The sequence below is a fragment of the Amia ocellicauda genome, chromosome 3 (assembly GCF_036373705.1).
Source record: "Amia ocellicauda isolate fAmiCal2 chromosome 3, fAmiCal2.hap1, whole genome shotgun sequence".
Lineage (NCBI taxonomy): Eukaryota > Metazoa > Chordata > Actinopteri > Amiiformes > Amiidae > Amia > Amia ocellicauda.
Genome location: NC_089852.1, coordinates 39841580 through 39861724, shown reverse-complemented (window position 1 = coordinate 39861724; position 20145 = coordinate 39841580). Strand labels below are relative to the sequence as shown.

The following is a 20145-nucleotide window of genomic DNA, read 5'->3' as shown; positions in this document are numbered from 1 at the left end:
CTTCTGTAGAAAAGCTAGTTGTGTCCCTGAGTTTTTAGGTTACCTCTGAATCAGACCTTTGTCCAAAACATGAGCTTTGAATGAGTTTCCCATTTGCAGCAGCTAAGTATAATTAGTTACTGACTCAGAGAATGCTTGACCTGACCTAAGACAACGTTTCTGGATCATGGGAGGCTTATTTGACTGCTCAGGAGAAACAAATCTAGCTACCCTTTGTCAAAAAGCACTTTGTACTCACCGAACAGTACTTTACTTGATACATGATTCCAAATTAAAGGGTGATCATTTCTTTATCCCCATTTTACATATGTATATACTCTATATAGTCATTACAGAGTTTCAGCTAACAGGATTGCAGGGTTTCCTTATGTCATTTATTAACTGGGATTATGTGCACTTTTCAGGGTCGCTGCCAGAGCTCTGCTGTTTGAAAATGCTGCTGTAGTACAGCCCCCTCCTGAAGGAAGGTAGTGTATTCACTTTTAAACGTCCACTTGATGTACAATACCCTTCTAATGTAAAGCTGTTTGGTAATTACATGTATTTCAAGTTGATAATTATAACCAATTCTCAGATTTTTCATCATGCTTACACTACAGTCAGATCATTAACCGAATCACTAACCTCTTATTCTGTTTTTGTGTTATGAACGCTGTCTCGAAAAATGTGATGAAAGCTGTACACTAACTGTGTAATCACCTGAAACAAATTGACTTCTTATCACAAATCAAAACCTTTATTTTCTGTGGTCTTTAACCCAATTCATTAATTTCATAATTGTGAAAGATGTGTCCATTTTCCATAACAAAGACTAAAATCGACTTCCGTGTTCTGGTGTTTCAGGGAAGCGAAGGCCATGTACTCCTGTAAAGCAGAACACAGTCACGAGCTCAGTTTCCCCCAGGGGGCAGTGTTTTCAAATGGTAAGAGACAAGTCGCCACAAAACACAATCTGCAAGAGAATCATATTCACTAGCTGCAGTCGCTTCAATACTGTCTGATTTACATCATTAAGGATTCTTATTGCCATTTTATATTTAACAAAGGAAGCGATGCTTCGTGCTTTCAGAAAAATGTCATATTAACCTCACCCTGTGACCAGCATGTTAAAAGTCCAACTGGTCTCCTCGCTTCAGTTTTTATTATTTATTAGCTATTACTACTAGTGAATAATTGTTTTGCACAAAAATATAATAAACATTTTAGCATGAAATACAGCTGTTCCCAAGGCCTTTTGCCAGCACATCCCCCAGCACCCCCCACACACACAAACCCCAAAGACTTAATTTCCTTGTCACATATCCAGACACATTTGGTGGTGTGTTAACCCTATCACTGAAGGCGTTGTTTACTCAAAACCATATTTGAGATTTTATTTGAACTTGTTTGGTAGAGACCTGACCAACTAAATCTGTCTTTGGGCTTCCACACGTCCCTCTTTTCACACGGACACTTCAGATCATTGATTTGATAAGACACCTGCACCGAAACAGAGTCTCTGACCGATATAATGTAATGCATTTGTGATAAAGGGATTTGTTTAATCCTTTTACATTGAAACCTCCTGTACTGTCTGCCTTACCATTTCAATTACAATTTGGCATGTTGAGACGCTCGTGTCGTGCCACAGGCCGGTCTCCACCCTGATTCCTTCTGCGTCTCAATGGTGTGATCATGACATGGGGTGGCAACAAAACTGGTACTGTTTCCAAGAATCATTCATTAAGGCACTGAAAAAGAACATCCTGAGCTTCCTTGCAAAGATGTTATCATAATTTTCTATTAAAGCAAATAAACCTGTCTTGCCAGACAATATAGGTTGGTCCCCTTTTGTTCCTTTAATGTTTTAGCACTGCAGCTGCAATTTGGTTGGGTGATAATTTCAGCGGGGATAAATATAAATCAAAGGTGGGCTTGCCTTCAAACAATACCCTGGGAACTTATGTAAAAGAATAAACCCTATAGAAAGCTGGGGAACCTTTTTTCCTATTTCGGTGCAACAGAAAATTAACATACATACCTCACCGGGTAACATTTCAGTTTCTGTATTTTTTGGTTATATTTTCTTTTCCACCCACAGTTTATGCTTCAGTGGAACCTGGTTGGCTCCAAGCAACATATGAAGGCAAAACTGGTCTAATTCCTGAAAATTATGTGGTCTTTCTCTGATGAATATGAGGGAAGAGCAGTTCATTTTCATGGTATCCATGGTGACAATAGCATGTACAGTGATTTTTGTAAAGGCAGCTTTTCATTTCTGTGCCTGCACCTGTCAGACGTGTGCATAGCTAATATGCAATAGATCTCAACCTCAACAATAGATTATATTAGTTCAGTAATATATACTTTTAGATAGGGATAGTACTTTCCATATTTGGAACAAGTAGTTCAAATGCACCAATGCCAAATTTGCTTATTTTTCCTCTTCTTTTTGTGACAGATTTACAGATAATGTATTTGTATTGTGAACTTTCTCTCTTGAAAGCATTTGATCATAGCATTTGCTTATTTAAAAAAAAAAAAAAAATATATATATATATATATATATATATATATATATATATATATATATATATATACACTCACCTAAAGGATTATTAGGAACACCTTACTAATACTGTGTTTGACCCCCTTTCGCCATCAGAACTGCCTTAATTCTACGTGGCATTGATTCAACAAGGTGCTGAAAGCATTCTTTAGAAATGTTGGCCCATATTGATAGGATAGATTCTTGCAGTTGATGGAGATTTGTGGGATGCACATCCAGGGCACGAAGCTCCCGTTCCACCACATCCCAAAGATGCTTTATTGGGTTGAGATCTGGTGAATGTGGGGGCCATTTTAGTACAGTGAACTCATTGTCATGTTCAAGAAACCAATTTGAAATGATTCGACCTTTGTGACATGGTGCATTATCCTGCTGGAAGTAGCCATCAGAGGATGGGTACATGGTGGTCATAAAGGGATGGACATGGTCAGAAACAATGCTCAGGTAGGCCGTGGCATTTAAACGATGCCCAATTGGCACTAAGGGGCCTAAAGTGTGCCAAGAAAACACCCCCCACACCATTACACCACCACCACCAGCCTGCACAGTGGTAACAAGGCATGATGGATCCATGTTCTCATTCTGTTTACGCCAAATTCTGACTCTACCATCTGAATGTCTCAACAGAAATTGAGACTCATCAGACCAGGCAACATTTTTCCAGTCTTCAACTGTCCAATTTTGGTGAGCTTGTGCAAATTGTAGCCTCTTTTTCCTATTTGTAGTGGAGATGAGTGGTACCCGGTGGGGTCTTCTGCTGTTGTAGCCCATCCGCCTCAAGGTTGTACGTGTTGTGGCTTCACAAATGCTTTGCTGTATACCTCGGTTGTAACGAGTGGTTATTTCAGTCAAAGTTGCGCTTCTATCAGCTTGAATCAGTCGGCCCATTCTCCTCTGACCTCTAGCATCAACAAGGCATTTTCGCCCACAGGACTGCCGCATACTGGATGTTTTTCCCTTTTCACACCATTCTTTGTAAACCCTAGAAATGGTTGTGCGTGAAAATCCCAGTAACTGAGCAGATTGTGAAATACTCAGACCGGCCCGTCTGGCACCAACAACCATGCCACGCTCAAAATTGCTTAAATCACCTTTCTTTCCCATTCAGACATTCAGTTTGGAGTTCAGGAGATTGTCTTGACCAGGACCACACCCCTAAATGCATTGAAGCAACTGCCATGTGATTGGTTGGTTAGATAATTGCATTAATGAGAAATTGAACAGGTGTTCCTAATAATCCTTTAGGTGAGTGTATATATATCAAATTAAAATTTCAAAGTGATTTAGAATAAATAGTATTTAGTTTTTGTAGTTTACAGTTGGATTTGTGTATATTCTTTTTTTATTGGTGTTGTTTGTAATCAGTGTTACAGTACCAATATCTGTAAACTTGTTAGTTGTTTTTATAAAAAAAAATTAATATTGCTCTTTTTTTTTTTTTCTTTTTTTTTTTTTCATTAATAGTTCGGTAGGTACCCCAAGCTGGGTATTTCAGTATGACTGAAGCATCACAGATTCAGACTTTCAACTGCTAGCCAACTTTAAAAAAATATATATACTCTAGTTGAAAAAAGCTAATGAATGAAGTCAAGGTTGTTTAATTTTGACTCATTGTAAACAGAATATGCTGACTGCAAATTTGTGAGAAAGGATAGAAATGAAGTATAGCAATATGTAATAGGAGATTTTTCTGATCTGTGTGTCTTGGTGGTACTTGGTATGGTATTGTATGCCATTTCAGAGCTCTTGGTATCCCTAGCTGGTGAGTGTATAGTGAAGCATATGAATATAACATACCTGCTTAGTTACAAACAGTGTTGGTATGAGTGCACTTTGATTTACTCTTGAGGTACGTTGTTGCATTGTTTTAATGTTTCCCCACATGCTGCTTCTAAACCAGGGGTTCCCAATCCTGGTCTTGCAGGAGATTCTACCCTGCTGGTTTTTCTTCCAACCAAGCTCTCAATTACATAATTGAACCCTTAATGAACTAATACTTTCCTTTTAATGATTTTAAACAGTAGGGATTTTAAGTATAAAATTGTATAAAAAAACGTATCTCATTTAAGGAAACAACTTTGTATCAGTTGCACAATTTAAACATTAAAATAAAGCAAATTATTAGTTAAATTAAGGGTTCAATTAAGTAATTGAGAGCTGGGTTGGAACAAAAACCAGCAGGGTAGGGGCTCCTCCAGGGTCAGGTTTGGGAACCCCTGTTCTAAACTGTCTAAGTGCCTGAACAATCACATTTCAGGCATGTATAATTTACATTTTCAATTTTTATAGTTTTAAAAAGACTGATTTCCGAGTATGGAAATTATGCACAATTAGCAATTTCAGATTCCAAGCATTTTTTTTTCCCCAGTTGTGTTGTTGCTGTTATTGTAAATTGGTGGTTGTTGTTTTCTTTTGGGGATTTTTGAAATTGTTGATTTACGTAATTTTTTATCTATCTATCTATAACCGTGTACTCCTATAATTCCCAGAATGGAAGGGATCAGATTTGAACTTTATCTAACTATCCATTTGTATTACATGGCTGTATTTTTGTAGAATAAAGTAAAAGAAGACAAGTTGAACAAGTACTGTGACAAATTTCCCTTTGGTCGAATAAGAAAGGTGTAATGCTTAACAATAACCAAGTATAGCAGCTGTTAAATGAAGTTTGAAGGCCTGCCTGAGACAGAAAACAATGCCAACATCTTTGCTGTGTATTATTGCATTAATATGTAAAAGTGTTTTCATAAGACTAATGGCACTTTTTTTTATAAATCTATTTCCTATAAGCTTATTTCTCTGGTACACTGGTGTACTGGAACTGTCCATATGGTATTTTAACAATTAGCTATTAATGTAAAATGAATAATAACAATAATAATAATAAATAAATCAGTAGTTTCTGACAGATGTTACTGAAATGACTGATATTTAATGTTTTTTTTAATTCTATAATCACTGTATTTTTAAGCACTTGCTGTTTTATATATTGAAATAAAATTGTAAGACATTTCAAGATGTAAAAGCCGTGATAAATTTGATTAATAAAAAATACAAGGTTTTCTAATTGCAGATTTTCATTCTACAGTGTGTTTCTTAAATGGGATAATTGGATGTAATGCAGACAGTAGCTGATGTTTTACAGATAAAATGCACATTCGCAGAACTGGTAAAGATCGCAGTCTCTGGCTTTGTTTCTATGCTTTTTTTCTACAACTACAACTTTTTACACCCTTTTGCAGGTTAATTTTGCATAGTTCATTTGTCATATTAAGTTTTAGTTTTAAAACTGTGTAATTACTTGCAGCTACAGTATACTAAAATTAGGCATTGACTTTTGACTGACTTCATTTTGCATCATAAGTAAAAGGGGCAATTGTTGCATAAAAGTACAGTTCTGAATGAAAGTGGAAGGAGCAACCATGCTATGTCTCTGTCAACCAAAAACTTAGTTCTACTTCAAAACAAACTTTCTGACACTTGAAATGGCACTCCGTAGACGCATGGGGAGTCATAAATAAATGCTCAAGTCTTTCCCAGTGTTTGGAATCCCCGTGGTATAATGATGCTTTATATTCTGATAAATTCAACTTTTTAGGTATCAGGAACTGCAAACTGTTGCCAAGTTCAGTGTGTTCTTTTCCATATAAATACATGAGAGTGTGCCGTGACCTTCAGTGCCGATGCAGGAATGATACTCCCTTCCATCTGTGCTGGTGGGACTATTTATTTAAAGGAACAGGATGTTTGAAAGAAAGACAGTTAACGCAAGATCAACAAATTATTTTATTAATTATTATCATAATACAAATTTTAAGCAGAACATTCATAATAATGTGGAAAAGATGGACATCGAAACTGTTAACGCATCAGATATATGGTTTTAAATAATCACCAGGGCCTTTTACTGATTTGGAGTTTGGTTAACATAAAAATGTTTATTTTTTGTAATTCAGCTTTCAAGATACACAGTTTAATAGGAAATAATATAAAGATATCCCGGGATGATATCATCTCTGTGTGGTTTATGATTTTTTAAGAATGGTAAGGATGTCGTGTGTATCTTGATAAATCTACTGAACTTGAAATCTTTAAGAGCTGGATTAATTTTGGTTTCACACAATGCTTCAGTGTGGCTTAAAGTAGGCACATTCAGGATTTGGTTGTAAACACAGGTCTGGCAGAGTTTAAATGTTCATCTGATATATCTAATATTTGTTTCTGATACTTTGCCCATCATCACCTTTCATTCACTGAACAAGATCTTCAAATTGTATACCCACTGATTATTAAAATTAAAATGTCACAATTTGCTGAGAAAAGATCCATGTTTAGTGCCAGAACAATTTGATTGTAAAATAGCTTGGAATTCAACATTTGTTTCAAATTATTCTCTGAGGCTGCATTGTGTACCCTGGCCTTTATACTTATTTACTTACAGATTATGATAAAGCCGTAGTCTTCCTTCTTCAATAGGTGAAGCTTTCACTATAATGTCTGTGATTGGTATACTTCAGTTATTTATCTGTACACATATATAGCTGTGTAAACCTGTCAATGTGATTATTTCTTGATATGAAATTCCTGTAGAGAACACAATTTGTAATTCTTACAAATAAAACACTTGCTTTAGAATAAAATACTTTTTAATATTTTAAAGTTTTTATTATACTATAGCCCATCATTTTGTCAAATCAATACATATATGTACATCTACGAGGGCCACATGGCGCACACATAAGCAACTTCATTAATACTCCCTTTTTTTAGAGCTGCAAAACACTTTTTATTTAAATTCATGTGAACAAAATGTAACAAATAAAAAACCCAGCACAAGCAATTTCAGCTATTTTCTTTGTAACATGATACATGTAACACATATAACTTGAAATTCAGGTGCAATAAACACAATATTCTCTTTTTGTCTAAAATTGTCTCTACTAATATTATATATGATTTTGGTAATCCAAAAAAAAAAATGTTATATGTGTATGGTAGTCATTTAATATAGGATTAGTTCTTCACAATAAAAGGTGATTCTGGCTCAACAAACTGAGACATTGCAATCTGCAATCATTTTTCGGTACATATTTCTGGTTTATTCCATTTGAAAATGCATTTCGCCTCTTAAGATCCATTGCCTTGATTTGTCTAACTTTTTCAATTAAGAAAATGCAAAAGCTTTTTTCATTGCCATTCATAGGACACATGAGTAACACAGCATTGCTAGCAGGGAGAGGTGTCAGCTGAATTACAGAATAAATTACTCTGAAGGTTTTAGTTAAGAAATTAAGAAATATTTCCAATTCATTTTAGTTTATTGGACTTTTCTAAAACAATAATCCGTAATTCATACTAACTAGTCGCAGAGAAATCCCAGAAATAATACATAAATTCTGCAATTTTAGGAATAAGAACCATTATCAGTTTTAAGTCTCCTCTGCATTGGGTAAAAAAAAAAAAAAAAGTGAGCGCACAAAACCTAAAGACCAGAGCGGACCCGATAAATAATGCACACCACGTTGAAGCTAACCACTATAGCGATAAAGACAAAGGGAAAAAGCATTCTCCAGTTAGATCCTGTCGCACGTGAAATATTTACACAGACCCCAGTCACCTCAGGAATTTCTTTCCAACATGTGGGATTTGTTTTTTAGTAATCTACAGCAATCCAATAGTATTCGATGTTGTTGAACTGAGTTATTGTTGTGTGGATCACTTTCTGTGGAAGAGCAGGGGCTTCACCATGCCAGCCAGGACCTTGGGCAGCTGAGAAGCGATCACCTCCGACATCATCTCTGGGAACTCCACGCTCAAGCTGTGGGCCTGGATGAAGGTGCTCAGGCAGAACAGATTCAGCTTCTTCACAATCTATTTGAAACAAAACAGAGGGATTTGCAGCTTGTTTGACATTTTATACTTTACAACTTTTTTTTACATTTTATAACTTTTTTTTACACTTCACAACTAACATTTTTATTAGGTTTTGGGATTTTGGTATTGTAGAACAATATGTAACAATATTTCATATTTGGAAAGAAACTAAAGATACTTTGCGAGGCAATTTGTAATTGTTACAAAAAATAAACAAATCTTAAATAAAATACATTTTAATATTTTAAAGTCTTCATTATATTATAGCCCATAATTTTGTCAAATCAGTACATTTATGTACATCTATTAGGGCCACATGGTGCACACATAAGCAACTTCATTAATACACTCACTTTTTTATAACAAAGAGCTGCAATACATTTTTTTAACATTTGAGGAAAATGATCATTTAAAAAGCTTGAAATGTCTTTTTAAGTAAGTTTAAATCACATTTTCTTTCATTTTATCGGGGCAACAGGAATATCATTGCCATATGTATTCTCCTGACACATCAGTCACCTGAAGGGCGGGGAAAAGTGATGCATTACAACACCACTGCAGGCATCACTGGTTTGTTCATAGCAAAGTTGTAAATCATTTTAACATACTTTTAACATCTTGTCAGCACTAACACAGACCTATAATTATCCAGCGAAAAACCTGTACTGAACTGGGCGAGGAATTATACCTATTTTAGGCATTTGTAATTATTATTATTATGGTTGCTATCATTCAATACAATTAGAAATTGTGTGTACACATCTTACATAAATTCAGTACAATCTCTTAGTGTCTTAAGAAAATGTGTTAGAGATATTGGAGTCAACTTGAGCCCATTGAGAAAGACAAATACATTATTTTTACAAAACTCTGCCCACATAAACGCTGTAGACTCGGCAGGTCCACCTGCAGCTTTGGCACTCTGCAGTTGTAAAGTATTTGCGACTTCTGTGAGAAGTAAATTCGTGCATTACTCATTTATGTTTTCATGCCAACATAAACAAACTAGTCACTAATTCAAAATGTAGTCTAGAAACATGAAAGTATATGGGCACTCAAAACCTAATTTCCCTTGCTCTTTAAAGAATTCCTGAGAATAACAAGAAAGCAGACCCTTTGAAAGAAAAAAGAAAAGATTACCAATGAAAGAGTGCTCTGCAAAAAGACAGTGTCCATCAGACCTTTATGAAAAGAATACCTATAATATATTTTTAAAGTTTTACAAAGACTTTACTGCTAATGACAGACAAACCTACCTCATGCATGGAGTCCAGCAGTTTAGTGAGGCGGTAGAACCGCTGAGAACTGGCCACGACCCCGTTCTCCTTCATGTGGATGGCTTTTGTGAGCTCTCGGATGTAGCTCTGTCTCATCTCCTCGAACTGTCCCTGGCTTTTCAGGCCTTCAAGTGGTACTGAAGGGAAACAAAGTTGTGAAAAAAGTTGCAATCCTATCCTTGGATGTTGAACCCAGGGAACAGTTAAAGCTGATTACAGGTAACTAGGTAGCAGATTGTGGGAGTCAATATAGGACTATGTTTTGGAAATAAATGCTGTAAAGTAAGAATGCTTTCAAAAATAGACATGTTACTAGATTATATTTATCAATTAACTAAATGCAAAGTGAGTGAACAAAAGAAAAATTTAAATCAAATCCATATTTGGTGTGACCACCCATTGCCTTCAAAACAGCATCAATTGTTCTAAATACACTTGCACAAAGTCAGGCATTTTGTAGGCATATAGTCAGGTGTCTGATTTAAAAATTATACCAAACAGGTGCTAATGACCATCAATTCAATATGTAGGTTGAAACACAATCATTAACTGAAACAGACACAGCTGTGCAGGAGGAATAAAACTGGGTGAGGAACAGCCAAACTCCGCTAACAAGGTGAGGTTGCTGAAGACAGTTTACTGTCAAAAGTCATACACCATGGCAAGACTGAGCACAGCAACAAGACACAAGGTAGTTCTACTGCATCAGCAAGGTCTCTCCCAGGCAGACATTTCAAGGCAGACAGGGGTTTCCAGATGTGCTGTCCAAGCTCTTTTGAAGAAGCACAAAGAGTCGGGCAACGTTGAGGACTGTAGATGCAGTGGTCGCCCAAGGAAACTTACAGCAGCAAATTAAAGACACATCATGCTTACTTCCCTTTGCAATCGGAAGATGTACAGCTGTGCCATCAGCTCAGAATTGGCAGAAAACAGTGAGACCCTGGTACACCCATCTACTGTCCGGAGAAGTCTGGTCAGAAGTGGCCTGCATGGAAGACTTGCAGCCAAAAAGCCATACCTCCAACGGGGCAACAAGGCCAAGTGTCTGGGATTACATGAAGAGAGAGAAGCAACCGAGGCGCCTAAATCCACAGAAGAGCTGTGGTTAGTTCTCCAAGATGTTTGGGCCAACCTACCTGCCGAGTTCCTTCAAAAACTGTGTGCAAGTGAACCTAGAAGAACTGATGCTGTTTTGAAGGCAAAGGGTGGTCACACCAAATATGGATTTGATGTAGATTTTTCTTCAGTTCACTCACTTTGCATTTAGTTAATTGATAAATATAAGCTATTAACATGTCTATTTTTTCACACCTGCCTAAAACTTTTGCACAGTACTATATATATATATATACACACTCACCTAAAGGATTATTAGGAACACCATAGTAATACTGTGTTTGACCCCCTTTCGCCTTCAGAACTGCCTTAATTCTACGTGGCATTGATTCAACAAGGTGCTGAAAGCATTCTTTAGAAATGTTGGCCCATATTGATAGGATAGCATCTTGCAGTTGATGGAGATTTGTGGGATGCACATCCAGGGCACGAAGCTCCCGTTCCACCACATCCCAAAGATGCTCTATTGGGTTGAGATCTGGTGACTGTGGGGGCCAGTTTAGTACAGTGAACTCATTGTCATGTTCAAGAAACCAATTTGAAATGATTCGACCTTTGTGACATGGTGCATTATCCTGCTGGAAGTAGCCATCAGAGGATGGGTACATGGTGGTCATAAAGGGATGGACATGGTCAGAAACAATGCTCAGGTAGGCCGTGGCATTTAAACGATGCCCAGTTGGCACTAAGGGGCCTAAAGTGTGCCAAGAAAACATCCCCCACACCATTACACCACCACCACCAGCCTGCACAGTGGTAACAAGGCATGATGGATCCATGTTCTCATTCTGTTTACGCCAAATTCTGACTCTACCATCTGAATGTCTCAACAGAAATCGAGACTCATCAGACCAGGCAACATTTTTCCAGTCTTCAACTGTCCAATTTTGGTGAGCTTGTGCAAATTGTAGCCTCTTTTTCCTATTTGTAGTGGAGATGAGTGGTACCCGGTGGGGTCTTCTGCTGTTGTAGCCCATCCGCCTCAAGGTTGTACGTGTTGTGGCTTCACAAATGCTTTGCTGCATACCTCGGTTGTAACGAGTGGTTATTTCAGTCAAAGTTGCTCTTCTATCAGCTTGAATCAGTCGGCCCATTCTCCTCTGACCTCTAGCATCAACAAGGCATTTTCGCCCACAGGACTGCCGCATACTGGATGTTTTTCCCTTTACACACCATTCTTTGTAAACCCTAGAAATGGTTGTGCGTGAAAATCCCAGTAACTGAGCAGATTGTGAAATACTCAGACCGGCCCGTCTGGCACCAACAACCATGCCACGCTCAAAATTGCTTAAATCACCTGTCTTTCCCATTCAGACATTCAGTTTGGAGTTCAGGAGATTGTCTTGACCAGGACCACACCCCTAAATGCATTGAAGCAACTGCCATGTGATTGGTTGGTTAGATAATTGCATTAATGAGAAATTGAACAGGTGTTCCTAATAATCCTTTAGGTGAGTGTATATATATATATAATATTACAGCTCTGGAAAAAATGTAGACCACTCCAAGTTCAGAAATCAAGGTTAAGTGGTCTCTTAATTTTTTCCAGAGCTGTATATATTTGCACTCTTTCAATTATGTCATATTTTAATTTAGTCTCAGATCCAAGACTAATTATTCCAAGCACACGCCTTTCCATGTTCCTTTGTGTCGGTCGCAGTTTCTGTATCATTTTTGCATTAAGTGACCAGGTTTCACTCCCATAAGTCTTTAGTACGTTTCTCTTCAGGCATTATATTACATCTACTTACATTTTTAAAGATTTAACAAAGCTGTTAAACATGACTTTGTTTTCACTCTGCTTCATTTTAAGTTCAGTTTTCTTGCTTCAACTGAGCGTTATTGAAATTGCAGCTGCAGGTATTCAGGTGTTTTTTCTAATATGACAATGTCATCAACAAATCATAAGTTGCTCAAATTAGCTATGTTTAACTTGATTCCTTATTCTTTACAGTCCAACGTCTTGAACACTTCTTCATATCTCATTATATTATAGCCCATGCTTTTGTCAAGTCAATACATGGGCCACATGGTACACACATAAGCAACTTCATTAATACATTCACTTTTTATAGCAAAGAGCTGCAACACATTTTTTTAACATCATTTGATGAAAATGATCATTTAAAAAGCTTGTATTTTTAAGTAAGTTAAATTGCATTTTCTTTCATTTTATCGGGGCAATGGGAATATCATTGCCATATGTATTCTCCTGACACATCAGTCACCTGAAGGGCGGGAAAAAGTGATGCATTACAACACCACTGCAGGCATCACTGGTTTGTTCATAGAGAAGTTGTAAATCATTTTAACATACTTTTAACTTCTCTTGTCAACCCTACAACAGACCTATAATTAACCAGTGAAAAACCTGTACTGAACTGGGCGAGGAATTATACCTATTTTAGGCATTTGTAATTATTATTATTATGGTTGCTATCATCCAATACAATTAGAAATTGTGTACACCTTTCACCTGTAGCAAAGTGTCTTGAACAGTGTCTTGGTGGAGTCAGATTGTTGATGTAGCATTGTTGTAGATAATAAGTTCTACAGGTTTCCAAAATGTTTTGATTTCTTAGAGCTCTGACAACTCAGTTTATATATATCAATTCAAATATATAATTTCCCTGATAGTGCTTCTGAAACCTCAAATGTGTTCATGTAAATAGTCCCACAGTATATTTTATATATTTATATATGATCTCAAGCTTTATTTTTCATGTTCATGTTCTCACAATCTGGTTTACTTTTTATTTTGTATTAACAGTTATGTTAAAGGCAGCATAGCCATGAGTTTGCTTGTATCTAATGAGGTTAGATTTCCTGTAGGTGCAGACTAGATACAGTCTGTATCAAAATTCAGTCCAGTTTGAAAAAAAGAAAAACGTGGAAAAAATTTGCGATAAAATATGTTTTTCTGAAAAGATTCCCCTGAACCCATCCTGTTATGTTTGTGTGAATAAGCCATTACCTGTGGGAATGCTCTGCACGATATTGTGTCTATTACACTAGTCTTCTGCTGCACTGGTACTTTTTTGTATTTTATATTTTCACATTTTCTGTACATTCAAAAGGACTGATAAGGACTGTTCAGAATATGAATATTAGAGACAGAAATCATGTCTAAATGGTGGGTATAATTAGAAGCTTAGAACTTTGAATGATTGATTTTTGTTTAATTTTTAAGATATAGTTTGTAGTTTTTTTGACTGCTTACATTCCTCTCACGTCATCTTCAAGAAGTCATCCTGAATCTGAGGTTTAAAACTCCAGCCGTATATCCAGATGTTCAAAACTTAATGTACACTACCGGTCAAAAGTTTTAGAACACCCACATTTTTCCAGTTGTTTGACCGGTAGTGTATTTCTTCACTTAACCAGTCCAGACTTATTAAATCCTGATGAATTAAGACATGTTGACGGTTCACCACAGTTTCAAATCATTCACACTCCCAGAGCCCTGGCAGCACAGAACGTTCTCTAATTATTAGTCTGTGGTTTCTGAGTTGTATTTTATTATGGGTGAAGGAAGTGATATTCAAAGTATAATTTGCAACTTTTCTTATCTATCCTTAGCTAAACAATTGCAAAAGGGTGTGATCATAACCGGTGGAATATTCCCATTCTTTGGTGCCAGGCGAGTCAGAGAATGAAAAACTGACAGGAACGTACTGGTATTGAGAAGCAGTAAGGCCTTCATGCAGAGAAACTCTTCCTTCGTCACTTGGAGGTTTCCAAATTCCCGTGGGATTAATTGCATTGCCATACACAGGTCGTAGATTGGAGTCTTTCTCATTCCTTCCCTGTGAAACATTCATAACATTATTAAGATTCAGAATGACAAACCACTGTATCTTTTCTGATCATTTAAATAATATATATGAGTTATTAATGTTAAATTACTGCTAGGATCACCCGTTGACTACTGTTTTAATAGAACATTTTTATACAACCAGATGCACTGTGTGTGATTTAATACTTACTCATTGAGTATGAGGTCTGGTGCAAAGTAAAGCATTTCGGCAGAAACATTTTGATAGGTCCTCCATCCCAGAGCAAACACCATCAAGCTCATCCAGGAGAACTGTATTAAAGTCATTTGGTCATCAATGAATAAACTGCGAAATCCTTTTGTAAATGAAAAACAAGGTCAAACACAATTTCATCAGCCACTGGTAGTTGACATCTAATTTGTAATGGTACCCGTCAGAAAATAAAACGGAACAGAACGGAAAAGAAAAATGAAACCGAAATAACAGGACCAGCTTTTTAACCAAATGCAATTCGGACTCTGCAGATGAAAACATCTCTGAAGTTAAAATAAAGACATTAATACTTTCAGCAATATCTGTATGGGTCAAGAGTCACATGAGATTGTAAAGTCAATTGAAAAAGTGGTCTGTGTTGTGGCTACAGATTAACTGCTGGAGATGGGCCCTGTAATAAATTCTCTCAGCAAGAATACAACTAACTATATTCCTTCATTTTCCAATGTTTGAGCCAACTTAGTCATTGTGACATTTTGTGTTTCATACTAGATGTGAAACACTACATATAATTTGGTTAATACTAAGGATATCTTGATAGAATATCTTATTACAACAAACACCAATAATTCTTCCCAGTACCAAGTCATAAAACCTTCAGAAACAAAATAATGTGGATAAACAAAACCGTTAAAAAGAAAAAATAATAATAATCCTCCACTGATTAGAATTGGAGTGGACTTTTTGTTTCCAGATGAGGGTTAGGGTTACCTGGGAGTGATTTGGACCACTTCACGATACTGAGCAGCTGCTTCTCACACAGGTGGTTCAGGCTGCTGAGCAGAAGGTTGGGCAGCCCGGGCTGGGAGTTATCATAGCCTGCGTACACGGTCTCAGGCTCAATGGCTTCCAGCATGCTGATGATCTGTGGACTGAACTGAAACTCTCGCACTGAGGGCACGTAGGGCAGGGAGGCGGCGTCCTGAGAGTCGCTTGTTAGCGGCCGAAGGGAGTGCAGAACCAGCGACTGACCCGCGCCCACCGCCTTCAAGCTACCAAACTTTTTGAACTTCCGACCTACACGAACACAGAGAGCGGAGGGGGGTTTGCATGTGACATGTCTCAGGTTGCAATGGCAATGGTTGCTATGTTTTAAGCATGTGAAGATTAGTGTCTTACAAAGCAGGTTAATCTAGAAAAAGGCCAAACGCAAGCAGTAATGAAAAAGCATTTGTTAAACTGACATTAGACAGCGTTCTCTGGAGCAGTGTCTCATTTGCCTGGTAAAACAGTTGATTTTTCCCTTCTTTGTGTTAATAGTAAGGTTCATAAAGGATTTCAGATGCACTTGCAGCTTCTAAACATAATAATCCAGATCTTATGTTATTTTAATATACCTTTTTCTATCCACATGGATAACATTTGCACTAAAAAGAACTTAATGAACTCACTCTTTAAAAGGTCTGAAATGTAAAAACTTATTTGTATTTTTAAAGGCATAGTAGCATGAAGTAATTGAGTGGCACACCTTTCATTTCGTTTTTTAGGTAGGCATAACAACGTCATGCATGGATTGTTCTGCCTAGCAGCTGACTAATCTGAAGTCAAACAATCATTTATTACTTTATAGGGCAGTTTGCACTGTTGTTTATCAGACATAAGCAAAACATATACTGTATGAAGACTTTAAGATATAATTATTTGCTTCACTTATTTTGGTGTTTGGCGTCATTGGTATCACTGTCCTTAAATGTGTACTGGCTGTGAGAGAATCAGTAACTGTAGTTACAGCTGTGTGTGTTTCAAGTAGAAGTTCCCACAACTTTCAAATCACTTGCTGACCTTGGATGAGTGTATGACTCTTGATTTCATATTTAAAATGGAAGGTAGTGTTGATTGCATGTCACCCAGCTTGGCGATCGGCCAGTTCTTATATTTGAATTTGAATGAGGAGAAATCAGTGCAATCAGAATGTAATTGTAATAATAAAATCAGAAATTGCTTGTGTGGATTCATCATAGATAGAATATGCTTTTGGCACTATTAAATGTAAGTTCACGCATGTGAATGCAAACACACATACAAACATACAAGCATACGCATACACAGCTTGAAAAGGTTTTTGTGTTTTGTCTTCTTAAGCCTCAGTGGGAGGTTCTGAAATGAAAAAGGTATTTTTAATAGCTGCCAAGTTATTCGAGTTGTGTGCCTCAACTAGGTCACTCTGATCCCGGTACTCACTCACTGCTTAACAGAGTCGGTTTGCAGTAATCTGAATCTGAGTTTCACTTCCTCCAAAACTAAAGATTAAATATTGCTTCTTATTTAAAAGAGAATTAACAATTACTTATGTTTGAAGAATATAAGATTAGGGATCAGTTTTGAACTAATGGTTCAGACAGAAATCAATCTTATTGTTTTATCTCTCCAAAAATTAAGAGCACATGGAATGCACCACTTACATTTCAATGATTTCTAATTTCCCAAGAAGGTGTAAGGAATTGCTTAATCATGGCCTGCTTTATTGTATGTTTAATAGGTTACACTTCTGTTGGTCACTAACTCTCTAAAATCTCAAAAACCTGAATGTATTGAGAAGAAAGAATCTTTATTCAAGGCAGGCCAGATTTTAAGAAATTCATTTTTAAAAACATATAAACACTTGGAGGCCCAGATTCCACTTAAAAAGCAAATGTAAGAAAAATAAAACCATGTACCTCCCAGCATCATGCCAGCCTGGTAGCACTTTTGAAGGCGACAGGCTGGGCAGTTTTTTCTGCGAATTTTATCAACAATACAGTCATTCCGTCCAGCACATAGGTAATTGTGACGACCTGTATCACAAAAGAATAAATGTGGTTAGCAGAGTAAAAATAAAAGGTGATCTAGTATTTCTTAACATTATATACTCCGGATAAATATGTTTTCATTGATTGCTCACAATAGATGGAGGCCTACTGAGGTATATTAGAAAAATCTGCCTTCATTCACTTTGAGGGGGAAGAGATTCATGGCAGACTGAAAGAACACAATGACACAGCCAGAGACAGAAAGTCTCCTATATATCTGTTATTGTTAGATAAAATGGAAAAGCAGAATAGAGGCATGAGCTAGTGCAATTATAGTAGAAATTGTAACATGAAATACAGAAATTAGAGAAGAAACGTTTTGGGAATATCATTACCTGAGATTTTTAACATTCTTTTCAATATGTTTTATTAAATATAATACATGTTGTTGTTTTATTAGTATATAGTTAAATTGTATTTTTTTTATCTAATCTTTATGAGAGAGAGGTACAATTTGGTTAGGAAATATTTGTATTTAGTTATTTTATTTTATGTATGTATGTTTTTATTACATTTTCCAAGTTATTTTTTAAATTAGGTTAATGCATATTTTATGGTAAATATAACCTTTTTACTCAACATTTCTATCAAATCTTTTCTGATGAAATATTATTAAAATGTAGTACATTTTTCTTATTTCTTTAGTGAATGGCTTGAAACAAGTAACTTTTACCATTTCACCCTGTAAGTTTCTTGATCAAAACCAGTCAGGGATGTTGTAACCTACTCTTGCAGGTGATTAACATATTCATATATTTTCTGCACGCAGACACCGTCTTTACAAGGGTGAAAAGGTAAAAGGTACTTGTTTCTGCATAGCTAATAAGCCATTCACTAAAGAAATAATGAAAAAGGTACTCCATTTTCATAACACTTTGTCAAGGACATTATTGTTACATGAAAATGAAAACAATGTGTTTTGTTGCAATGCTAGTGAACATTAAAAAAAAAAAAGATTTTAATGTAATTTTAGATTGTTATTTAATAACAATCTAAAATTACATTAAAATCTTGTTTAATTTTTTTTAAAGGCTTCTGAAATGCATTATTATTAAATATATAAATATGTCTGTGCCCTAATTGCAATGGATATTGGAGTTTGATTTAACTTATTGATAAGATTGGGTATGGTAGTGGTTTATAAGAATATGTTGTGATATGGCCAATGAATATGTGATAATTGTTTTGCATTTGTTTGTAACAAAAATAACTTGATAATTTGATGGAATGTAATTATTGGGAGAGGGTGTGTCTGATTTATTTATTGATTTCTTAATTGACCTTTTAATTGTGACTTTTTAATTGTTCTTTAAAAAACACCTGCTAGGTAATTGTAAAGGCTACCTGATGAAGACACAGCAGTGTTGAAACGCGTTGTGAGTGTGAGTTATTTAATAAAATGAAACTGTAATAATGTAAAAGTCTGGTCTAAATAACTAATAAGTGAGAGTGTGGCTACAAATTTTAATTTTATATATATATATATATATATATATATATATATATATATATATATATATATATATATATATATATATATATATATATATATATATATATATATATATATATATATATATATATATATATATATATATATATATATATATATATATATATATATATATATATATATATATATATATATATATATATATATATATATATATATATATATATATATATATATATATATATATATATATATATATATATATATATATATATATATATATATATATATATATATATATATATATATATATATATATATATATATATATATATATATATATATTATATATATATATATATATATATATATATATATATATATATATATATATATATATATATATATATATATATATATATATATATATATATATATATATATATATATATATATATATATATATATATATATATATATATATATATATATATATATATATATATATATATATATATATATATATATATATATATATATATATATATATATATATATATATATATATATATATATATATATATATAATATATATATATATAAATATATATATATATATATATATATATATATATATATTCATTATTTTCTTTGATTGCAAACAGGAAAGATTGTAGTTTATCAAACAACACTAATAAATAGTATAACTGAATACACATATTTATGGAAAGTATATGCAAATGCCATAAAAGTGGTTAACAACTAACTTTCCTGGGTTCACAATCCTAATTTTCTTTAATTAGTTTAAGTATATTGTAAGGTATAACTCATGCATTCCCCAAAAATGAATGGGGTTGTATTTCACTTATCATCAACATTACATACAAGGAACAGCATGTACTGGCAAGAGATTAAAACAACCCAAAGCCATCAAGGTCACGATTACAGTAGGGTACGCTCAACCCAACTCGTCATGCCCAGGACTGACTAAATCTATGGAGCTGAACAGGTCAAGGTGAAGGTCATCATAGACCCACCA

The 20145-nt window shown here is 35.0% G+C and overlaps 2 protein-coding genes across 3 annotated transcripts in view; one reads left to right on the top strand and one right to left on the bottom strand.

The window, feature by feature from the left end:
- arhgap42a (Rho GTPase activating protein 42a) overlaps positions 1 to 2552 on the top strand; it is a 65713-nt gene extending 63161 nt beyond the window's left edge. For both annotated transcript variants that reach the window (XM_066699410.1, XM_066699411.1), the window contains 3 exons: positions 405 to 467; positions 844 to 923; positions 2081 to 2552. In XM_066699410.1, coding sequence (XP_066555507.1) covers positions 405 to 467; positions 844 to 923; positions 2081 to 2169 — 232 coding nt within the window. In that variant the 3' untranslated portion in view covers positions 2170 to 2552. The remainder of the gene's footprint in view (positions 1 to 404; positions 468 to 843; positions 924 to 2080) is intronic.
- Positions 2553 to 6316: 3764 nt separating this feature from the next.
- On the bottom strand, positions 6317 to 17657 carry pgr (progesterone receptor). Its single transcript, XM_066699413.1, has 6 exons — positions 17522 to 17657; positions 15576 to 15881; positions 14802 to 14946; positions 14491 to 14621; positions 9679 to 9836; positions 6317 to 8419 (listed from the first exon to the last, which is right to left on the bottom strand). The coding sequence occupies exons 1-6, from the start codon at positions 17532 to 17534 to the stop codon at positions 8264 to 8266; spliced, it is 909 nt and encodes a 302-aa protein (XP_066555510.1). The 5' UTR covers positions 17535 to 17657; the 3' UTR covers positions 6317 to 8263.
- Positions 17658 to 20145: the final 2488 nt, after the last annotated feature.

What these genes read in the sequence shown, in the direction of transcription:
- pgr (XM_066699413.1), bottom strand. An exon ending in CCAGACCTCATACTCAATGA is followed by an intron (nt 14,622 to 14,801) that starts GTAAGTATTAAA and finishes AATGTTTCACAG; the next exon opens with GGAAGGAATGAGAAAGACTC. An exon ending in TGCTGGACTCCATGCATGAG is followed by an intron (nt 8,420 to 9,678) that starts GTAGGTTTGTCT and finishes TGTTTCAAATAG; the next exon opens with ATTGTGAAGAAGCTGAATCT.